This window comes from Choloepus didactylus, chromosome 27, assembly GCF_015220235.1.
Source record: "Choloepus didactylus isolate mChoDid1 chromosome 27, mChoDid1.pri, whole genome shotgun sequence".
NCBI classification, from domain to species: domain Eukaryota; kingdom Metazoa; phylum Chordata; class Mammalia; order Pilosa; family Megalonychidae; genus Choloepus; species Choloepus didactylus.
In genome coordinates, this window is record NC_051333.1 from 16,283,909 (window position 1) to 16,294,433 (window position 10,525).

The window sequence follows — 10,525 nt, forward strand, 5'->3', positions numbered from 1 at the left end:
TGAAATAGGGTGGACATGGAGGACCTCGCTGACCAGGTGACATTTGAGGGAGATGAAGGAATCAGCTTTGTTGATATTCTAGGGGAAAAGCTTTCCTGGCAGAGGCTCTGAGGTGAGATGGTGCCTGGTAGATCTTTGACTGCTAAACTGAGAAGCTTTGCCTTTAGCCTCAGGGCAATGGTGCGGGGAGGGGGGGGTGCTGTGGACAGTGTTTTGTTTTTTTTTTATAACAGTTTTATTGAGATATAATTCACATACCATTCATTTCACCCATTTGTAATATACAATTTAATGGTCTTTAGTATATTTACAGAGGATATTTACAACCATCACCACACTCCATTTTAGAATATTTTCATCATCCCAAAAAGAAACCCTATACCCATTAGCCATCACTCCCTATTCCTCCCAATTCTCCCAGTCCTAGGCAACCATTAATCTACTTGCTCTCTCTTTGGATTTGCCTATTCTGGAGATTTCCCATAAATGGAATTATAAAATATATGGCCGGGTATGTCTGGCATCTTTCATTTAGCATGTTTACAAGGTTCACCCACATTATGGCATGTATCAGTTTTTCATTTCTTTTTATTGCCAAATAATATGCCATTGTATGAATATACTACACTTTAGCCATTCATCAGTTGATAGGCATGGATTGTTTCCACTTTTTATCTATTATGAACAATGCTGTTGTGAACATTCACGTACAAGTTTTTGTTTGAACAAATGCTTTCAATCCTTTTGGGTATATACCCAGAAGTGAAATTGCTGGTCATTTGGCAATTTTATGTTTAACCTTTTGAGGACATGCCAGACTGTTTTCCAAAGCGGCTGTACCGTTTTACTTTCCCACCAGCAGTGGGTTCAAATTTCTCCACATCCTCATCCCAACACTTGTTATTGTCTGTCTTTTTGACTGGAGCTGTCCTAGTGGGTGTGAAGTGGTATTTCACTGTGGTTTTAATTTTCATTTCCCTATTGGAGAATGATGTTGAGCAACTTTTCATGTGTTTATTGGCCATTTGTTTATCTCCTTTAGAGACGTGACTATTCAACTCTTTTTCCCATTTTTTTTAAAGTGGGTTATTTGTGTTTGTTTTTTTTTTTTTTTTTCAGTTGAGTTGTAGGAGTTCTTTATATATTTTAGATACAAGTCCCATATATCACATATATGATTTGCAAATGTTTTCTCCCATTCTGTGGTTGTATCTTTACTTTCTTGAAGGTCTTCTTTGAAGCATAAAAGTTTATAATTTTGATGATATCCAATGTATCTCTTTTTTTTCTTTTGTTGCTCGTGTTTTTAGTGTCGTATCTAAGAGACCATTGCTTAATTACAGACAGTTTTAATCAGAGAAGGCACAGGCCAAATTTAAGCTTTAGAGTATCATTCTTGATGCTTATGATTAAAAGTGGAAAGACTGTTATAGGGTAAGGAGTTTTCCTGGTCATTAGAACTGAACTTGCAACTCCACCCTCAACCCATTTTCTTCTTTCCAGCTTATAGTCTACTAAACTGTATAGTATACTGCACTTATTTATTATGTTCATTGCCTGTCTCCACCACAGGAATATCAACTCCTTGACTTGGCTTGTCTGTTTTGTTCACTGCTCCAGCGTATAGAACAATGCCTGGTATACAGCAGGCAGTAGCTAAATATTTGTCGAATCTAGTAAGTGAATAGGTGAACGGATGGATGGATGAATGGTTGAGTGATTGGATGAAAGAACGAACAATAGAAGGTTCAGAGTACTCTGTTTGACCTTCCCTTGCAGCGAAGGTGGCGAGGGGGCCGCTGCACCCGCCCCTGCGGCCTCCAGAGGGCGTCGTCAGGCGAGCTCCTCGGGATCCAGCCCCGGGAGCCCCAGATTCCCCGGCCAAGCCCTGGGGCTCTTGGACCCCGCCCAGACCTGAAATGTGCAAGACTGCAGACCCCACGCCGGCGCAGCCCCCGTCCCCGCGCTGCAGGAGGGGAAACTGAGGCCCGTCGTGGCTGAGGCGGGGCCGGCTCCCGGCGAGCCCCCGCCCCCGGCTGGCCCCGCCCCGCCCCGTAAAGAGTTTCCCCGGCGCGGGGCGAAGGCTCACAGCGCCGCGCCGGGGCCGGGGCCGGAGCCGGGATGGCGGCTCGGCGGCTGGGGAAGCGGGTGCTGAGCAAGCTGCAGGCTCCGTCGCGGGCCCGCGGGCCGGAGGGCAGCCCCGGGGGGCTACAGAAACGGCACTCGCGAGTCACCGTCAAGTACGACCGGCGGGAGCTGCAGCGGCGGCTGGACGTGGAGAAGTGGATCGACGGGCGCTTGGAGGAGCTGTACCGCGGCCGGGTGAGGCGGAGGAGGGTTATAGGGGACGTGAGGGTGGTCCCGGACCAAAGAGACACTAGCTCTTGGAGGCCTCTGGCTGCACGCTCACCGGTGCACACGCAGCCCCGTCCGCACAAAGAGGACTCACGCCCGGAATCAGGCACTCCCTGGCCTGGCCGTGTGCACTCTGTGGCGGTCTGGTTGTGGACAGAGACATACACACTATGGGTCGGCAGAGATGTGTGAGAACACCTGGGAAGGGCCGGGAGTGTAGCATCCTGGGTCAAGGAGGCAAGGCTGGGGAGCCGGTGCGGCCAGAGCTGGAGAAAGGATGGGGGAGGGGGCTGCCTCAAAGCCAAACATAGACATGGTGCCGGCGGGATGCAACCACACTGAGAAGCATGGCAAAAGGAGCAGCCGTGCACAGGGACACGCACGGGGACACGTCCACAGAAGCAACAGCCATGCACAGCCTCACCGGAACAAGAGCTGCCCTCACAGATCAACATCTGCTACAGCCCCACAGGCACAACAGCACAGCCACATGCAGACACACCGGCAACAGCTACCCTCACGCACAAAATGACGCTTTACCGCTCCTCACAGATACACACTGCACAAGCCATAGCCACTCACAGGCTAAACAGTACAAACTAAGATAGCTACCCTTGGATCCCAAATGACTCAAGTTACGTCCAGTCTTAGTTTCTCCCAGGCGAGCACTAACCCCCCACAAACACGGTGACAGATGTTACAGCCTCTGTACCTAGACATCAAACAGCATCAGCTCTGGGCACATCCAGCTGCCCCCAGACACAGAAGGGCACCAGCGACAGCTACATATATTGACACATAGACTACAGACAGCCCTGGGGTCTTCACCCACCACTTGAGCCTCTACCTGGAGTGATATTTCCTAGGACATGCACATACTGCCAGACACAATCACAGGCACCTGAGGGCCGTGACAGGGCACAGATACACACAGACACAGCATACATGGACACACATAAACACAGCATGCACAGACACACACATGGACACAGCACACATGGACACAGGACACATAGAGCCACATACGGACACACAGCATACATGGACATGCACAGACCTGTGTGCACATATATATAGCACACATGGACACACACAGCCATGCGCATGCAGACTTAGCACACATGGACACAAAGACACACACATGCAGAACATCTCATGCATCCACAAGACACAGCCAGATATGCAAAGATCTCCTTAGCACGGCACACAGTGGCAGAAACTGTGACGTCTAGCAGTGACTCAAGTCCCTCTGTCCCCAGACACACATATTGGCTCATACAGGAGGACAGATCAATCCAGGTGCTAGTGGTACACGGCATCTTATGAGGTCATGCCCAGATGGTGGGCATGACAGCTAGTCGTGGATACATGGACAATGAGACAAACACACAAGTCAGAGCCTCACACCTGACACCCACAGGACCACAGGCCCCTCGCCCAGAGTCGCCACATGGTGCCACACACCTATGTACCCTTAGGCCAAACTTGGACCCTTGGCACCAGGCTCTGGCTCACTCACATGGGTGTGTAACCATGTGTTAGACACTCCATACCTTTGCTGATCCTTCACCACACACAAACCCCAGACCACCCAGCCCTGAAGCTGGTAGCGGGGAAGTGGGAGTTGGCAGAACTCTAGGTCAGGGAGTAAAGAATCTGTAGCCTCAAGGATCTGTGGCTCAGACAGCTGCGTCCTGTCCCCCGCTGGAGTTCTGAGCCAGCCACTGCCCCAAGAGTCTTTGGGCCACTGCCCCAAGAGGTCATGCTCGGAGTCCCCCTCTTTGCCCCCTCAAAGTTGGGCTCAGGACTCATCCCACCCACCCACCTTGAGGGGGCTCGGTGGTCATCTCCCAGGACTGCCAGCTCACCAGTGGCACTTGGGGCCCGGGAAGTGGTGGTGGTGGGCCTGGCCCTACCCTCCCTCCCTGTCCCCTGGGGGAGGGGACCCCCTCCCCTCCTGCCCCAGCAGGCTCCAGCCTGCCAGTTCTCCTCCTCCACACCTACTGCTTAAATTTTTCCTTGAAAGGGCAGAGCCAGCCCCTCTCCTGAATCCCAGAATCTGACATTCCAAGACTTGACCAGGCCTGATTCCACTGTGGGAACTGGGGCCAAGAGGAGAGACTGGTGCCAGCCTCCAGGCTCCCGGCACCCGGGGGTCCAGGCATCCGGGCTGGTACAGGCCCCCAGGCCCCTGTCACCCCATCTGTCGCCCCTCCCCCAATGCCCAGATGTCCTGCTTCAGCGGTGCTATCCCTGACTGCCACATTATTACTACAGAGCCGGCCAGCTAGGCCCAGGAGCCCGCCTCTGGACAAAGGGAGGAAGGGGGAGGGGACCTTGACACCCTCCCTCCCCCTCCCTAGGAGGCAGACATGCCTGATGAGGTCAACATAGATGAATTGTTGGAATTAGAGAATGAAGAGGACAGAAGAAGGAAAATTCAGGTAGGTGGGGGAGGGGAGAAGGGGACACTGACCCCCCCAGTCTTCCACCTTACACCCCCCTATAAACAGTTAACATGTTTACTGAGCACTTGCTATGTGCCAGGCACTGTTTCAATTGCTCTATACTTATTAACCCATTTAATCCCCACAAGACTCTATAAAGTAGGTGCTTGGATTGTCTTCCTTTTCCACATGAGGAAAATGAGGACCAGAAAGGTTTAATCACTTGCCCAGGGTCACACAGCTCAGAAGGAGCCGAGCTGGGGGCCAAACCAAGCGACATGGTTGCTGCTTCATTGCCCTTTTGGCCTGTCCCCTCCCAGTGGCAGGAAATGCTGGCTGACCTCTCACCCCTCTTTGGATCTAGAGCTAGTCTAGGTGTCTGGTTTCTTGTCTCAACCCTACCCCTAGTTGCTCTATAAGGCCCTCAGGTGGTGGTCCTCCCTTGAAGTCGGGTGGGAAGTCCACTCTGGAATCTAACTTCCATTTGTCTTGCTGCATTCTGGCTTTGTTGGGAAAGGAAAGGTTCTGGAGGGGAGTGAATTTTAATCACCTACTATTTTGTTTTTTGGGGTGTGTGTGTTTAGGGACTCCTGAAGTCCTGTATGAACCCCACAGAGGTAAGTTTTCCCTCCCCCACTACAGGCCCTTTTCTGGACCCCTGTACCCCAAGTTGGGGGGTGGTCTTTGGGAAGGAGGGAAGAAGCTGGCCATGCCCTAGGGACAGGCAGAGGGAACTCTGGGGAGCCCCCCATCTCTCACTGCTCTTTTCCTATCCCCGACGGTGCCCTTTGTCTTTCTCTCTCCTGTCTCTCCTTCTCTCCCCATCTGCCACACGCCTCCATTATCTCTGCCCAGCTGAACCGTCCCCCATCTGTCTCCTGTCTCTGCCGGGCTCCATCCTTTGGGCCAGAGGCTGTGGGCTCAGCCCCTCACGGCTCCCCCTTTGACTGCCTCTGCCACCCGAGGCTCCCATCCCCAACTCTCTCAGCCACCCCATCCTTCCAGGCCCCAGAGCTGAGCGGCCCAGCCCCTCCCACTTCCTTTCCTGCTTTAAAAGGGAAAAATATTCGCCTTTGGCCGACTAGCTCTGGGCTGCTTGAGGGACAAACGTCACCATGTGTCTGTCTGCCCTGAGGCTGTCTCAGGCCTCTGTCTCTGGGGACCCCTGTGTTGCTCACCAGGCCTGAGAATCATCTCCATTTCTCTCTTTGTCCCTGTTTCTTCCTCTGTCCCTTTGTCTCACCCCCCTCTGTCTCTCTCGTGTCTTTCTCTGTGTCTCTGTCACTCTCCATCTCTCCCCATCTCTCTCAGTCTCTCTCTGTCTTTTCCCACATTTCTCTTTTTCTCTGTCTGTCCTCTCTCTCAGTCTCTTTCTCAATTTTTTTTTTTCTATTTCCCACCTCTGTGTCCTTTTTGACCCCCTCACTTTCTTCCTCTGTCTCTGTGGCCTCTGAGCCCCACCCCCACCCCACCCCTCAGCTCACCCCGTGTCCAGGAAGCAGGGGAAGGAGAGGTCTAGGTCTGAGGGGCTGGGCTGCCCTGGGGCAGGGGTGCCCCCACCCCCCGCCACGTTCTCAGCACCCCCTCCCCTGTCCTCAGGACTTCGTCCAGGAGCTGCTGGCCAAGCTGCGAGGCCTCCACAAGCAGCCCGGCCACCGCTAGCCCAGCCCCTCAGACCCCTCGGACAGCCGCAGCCTCAGCCCCCTGCAGGACCGGGCCGGACCGTGCCCCCCGACCCCGCCCGCCCCTGTGGCCCCCTGCGCTCTCCTCCCAGCACCACCCAGGCTTGTTTATAAGTTGTATTTAATGGTTCTGTAACAATAACACCACGTGGCTGTTTTTCCTCTCCCTGGTTCCCTTCGGCTGCCTGGAGCTCCTCCCAGCCCACCCCTGCTGGGTTGACTCGAGTCCCCGCACCCGCAGCTGGCCCTGCCAGATGGAGAATCACTCCTTCTCTGCTGGAGAGCATGAGAACAGGCCCTGCTGACCCGGCGCCTCTGGGACCCACATCCTGTCCTCACCACCCACCCACCCCCTGCCTCCCCCAGCCCTGGCCCAGTCCCAGCCAGCAGGGCCCCTGAGAGGGGATGGCGCTCAGGGCTCCTGTGGGAATGGCGGCCGCGGTCCCTGGGCTGTCGGACACGTGCACGACTGAATGTGGCTGATACTACCGCAACCCAGGTGGTCACACAGCAAACAGGTTATTCATCTGCTCTGTGAAAATTTATTGGGTATCTCTTGTGCGCTTGGTCTGGAGGCCACAAAGATGAGCAGAAGGTGATCCCTGGCATCAAGATGCTTACACATTGGTAGGCGAGATGAGCGTGTGTGTGGAGGATTACAGCAAAGTGTGCCTAGTGGTCCAAGACGCTTGGGAGCTGAAGGGTTGGGAAAAACCAGTCACTCTTGGGAAGTATGTGAAGAAAGCCTGGAGGGCTTCCTGAAGGAGGTGACATAGAGGCAGGGCTTTGAAGGATTCATAAGAGTTTGTATGAAATGGATACCAGTATTTGAGGACTCTGAACTTACAGGAGGAAGGGTTGATATTGGGGCTGGGCCAAAGAAGATACCAAATATTGCCAGGGGCATCGACCAATTGGGGTGAACCATGGTCCCCCAGAGATGGATCAAGGAAGCCCCTTACTGGGCCAGGGTTAATCCTTTAGCACTGGGACATGGAGAGGTCTGGAGGGCCCCAGGGGAGAGGCTGGGGCATTAGAAGTGAATAGCGGCTATTTACTAAGAGCTGCATAAGTATGTCATCATTTAACAACTGGACTGTCTGTCCCAGTGGTTCCAACTGTGCACAATCAGGAGAGAGGGGTGGGGCTGTGGTTGCATTTAGGCCTGGGGCAGGGCCAGAGCTGGGGTGTCTCTCCCCAGGATAAAGCATCTATCTCTCCTCTATTGACTCAAGTTGGGGTCTCTGACCCATGTCCCCACCCATGTCACCCAGTGGCTCTGCCAGGGTTGGGCACCCATCCCAAAGCATCTGAGCACCATCCTGGCAGCAAGAGAAGATGCCCCTAAAGAAGGGTATCCTGGAGCACCCTGGCATGTCCAGCCTCTCAGCTGATCTCACCGTCCCTGTGCAGACAGGCCTTAAAGGCTTCAAGCCCCTCTTTCCTTTCACACATCGCTCCTTCATGATCTCAGAGGCTCAGGGATTTCCCCGACATCCATTTAGGCCTGGGGAACTCTACTTCCCTCCCACAGAGCCTCTCCTTGGTTCCTCTTCTTCATGGGGCTGTAAGGGGCACTGCTCAAAGCCCAGGTTCTTGAATCCTGGGTGTGCTATGTGTTGGGCGTCTCTGTGCTTCATTTTCCTCATCTAGAAAATGGGGTCTTCACAGAATGAGGAAACTGAGACCCAGATTAATGATGTCACTTGCCAAGAGTCACACAGTTGGGAAGTGGTGGCCCAGGTCTTCAATCCCAAGCCCCTTTTGCTCACCTCCTATACCATAGTGCCTCTATAAATCAGAGCAAAGATCATTGTTCATTTTCAGTGGTGGGGAGAGGTTGGTGATTCATACTAAGGTGTGAGTGACTGCTTGCAGCTCTCTGAGACATACTTTCTAGAGGGCAATGCAATTTTACTGGGGACAAGGGTACAGTGAAATGATTGGGAGGGAGCATACCCCAGTAGCATGCACTCTGAAGTTAAACTGCCTGGAGTAACATGCTATCTGTCCTACTCCTCAGCTGTGTGATCTTGAGCAAGTCGCTTAGCCTCTCTGTGCCTCAGTTTTCACATCTGTTAAATGAAGATAATTATAATAAACCTACTTCCTAGGGTGGTGGTGAGGTTTAAATGACTTAATGTACGTACAGAACGTAGACTAGTGCCAGGAACACAGTAAACATCATTATCGATGTCATCATTTGCGCCCACAGCCACCATCTCTGGCCACCAAGATGCCCTTTGACTCACAGGGCCTCTAATATAGAAGAGTCCAAAGGGTGCCAGCGTACCTGATCCTTGCCTCCCAGGGTCTGTTTCCACCTGGCAGCCAGACAACACTTACATTCTCACTCTCGCCCCAGTCTCCATCCACCTGGTTCCGTCTTCCTCTTTCCTCCATTATTATTAATTTCTGGGTATCGTTCAAGTACTTCTTATATGCAAATACAAACAAGTGCGAATATATAGTCTGTTTCTCCTTTTTCTTACCAGCAAGGCAGGCAGGAGGAACACTGCCCTCCACCTTGCGCATCCATTTAACGACTAACCTTGGAAATCTTTCATGTCGAAACCCAAAGTCCTCCCCGCGGGCCACCCCACCCCACCCCTGTCACCTCCCTGACTCATCCCTCGCCTCTCCCCCTCGCTCACACGGGTCCCTTTCCATCCTCATACCCATCAGGCTTCTCCCCTCCAGGACCCACAAACGCCTCCTTCTCTGATTCCTCTACCTGGGGCGCTCGTCTCCCGGATTCCCTCATCCTCACCGTGCCTTGGACTTAATCTCAGACCCCTCGAGCACCTTTATTTAAGGAGCACCCTCAGTCGCTCTCCATCTTCTCGCCCTGATTTATTTTCTCCATAGACTTTATTACACCCCGGAATGATCTATTCGTTTATTTTATTGCCTGCCTACACTCCCCACCTCCAAAATATTCGCTCCTGGCCAGCCTGGGGCAGCGCTGTGCAGTTTTCCTCAAGTCTAGAACGCGCGGGCGCCCGCAGGCGCTTGCCCGATACCAGTGCCCCCTGGTGGCACGTGCCCACTCCGTGCACCAGAACCCTCCCGGGGTAGACGTGTAAGGCCGCAGCGCCCCCGTGTGGCGCTGTGAATCGGCCTTAAGCTACACCCCAGCCGTCAGTTTCTGGCGAGCTCCTGCTGCAGCGGTGTGTCCGGCTGGCATTTCTCAAAAGAGGTAGCTACTGCAAAGCGTTCGCCCATTTTTACCTCCGATCAACGCCAGGGGCTTTGCAAGTGATGATGATAAATATTAGAATTGAGCTTGCAATAATGGTATAATTAGTATCCATGATAGGTTAAGATGTTCTAGAAATACTTCACCCTCATGATAAAAAAGGGCAGGAAAGCTCTTAGTGAAGGTATTATGACGGTTGATATAAGATCAGTCTCCAAAAATCAATGCCGTTTTGCTAATACAGTAATAACAATTAAAACATAATTTTAAAAAATTATGCTGTTCTCAATGGCAATAAAAAACTATAAAGTAGCTGACAATGAACTAATCAAGGATGCATAAGGTCCTGATGGAGAAAACTTAAAATGCCAATAAAGGATATAGAAGATAATCTGAAAAAAAAAAGTAGACCTTCTATGCTCTTGGATAGGATATATTAATATTATCCACATGCCAGTTCTCTCTGAATTCAAAGCAATTCCAATCAAAATTCCAGATGAATTTTTTGAGATGTTTGATAAACCTATTAAAAATATATAAATAGTTGTCAACATTATAAAAGAATAAGAGGAGGGCTTGCTCTGCCATATATTAAGATATACTGCAAAGCCATAGTAATAAAAACAGTGTGGTATGGGTGCAAGGACAGATGCATACACCAAATGAATAGAACAAGTGTTCATGGACAGACCCAGGTCTACATGGGGACATGATGAAACAATGGAGGGGCACCACCATTCCATGGAGAAAAAATAGATTGTTCGGTAGGTGGCATGGGGAAAACTGGCTCACACTATGAAGAAAAGGAATTGATCCCTCCCTTACACCACATACAAAAGATG

The 10,525-nt window shown here is 51.8% G+C and overlaps 1 protein-coding gene across 2 annotated transcripts; it reads left to right on the forward strand.

Annotated features, from left to right (window-relative positions):
- Positions 1 to 1,797: 1,797 nt before the first annotated feature.
- On the forward strand, positions 1,798 to 10,163 carry PPP1R14A (protein phosphatase 1 regulatory inhibitor subunit 14A). Of its 2 annotated transcripts, XM_037819992.1 has the most exons (4): positions 1,964 to 2,322; positions 4,719 to 4,799; positions 5,387 to 5,419; positions 6,402 to 10,163. In XM_037819992.1, the coding sequence occupies exons 1-4, from the start codon at positions 2,122 to 2,124 to the stop codon at positions 6,462 to 6,464; spliced, it is 378 nt and encodes a 125-aa protein (XP_037675920.1). In that variant the 5' UTR covers positions 1,964 to 2,121; the 3' UTR covers positions 6,465 to 10,163. The 2 variants fall into 2 exon arrangements, with proteins under 2 accessions (XP_037675921.1, XP_037675920.1); XM_037819993.1 differs by lacking the exons at positions 5,387 to 5,419; positions 6,402 to 10,163 and having other exon boundaries at positions 1,798 to 2,322; positions 4,633 to 4,769.
- Positions 10,164 to 10,525: the final 362 nt, after the last annotated feature.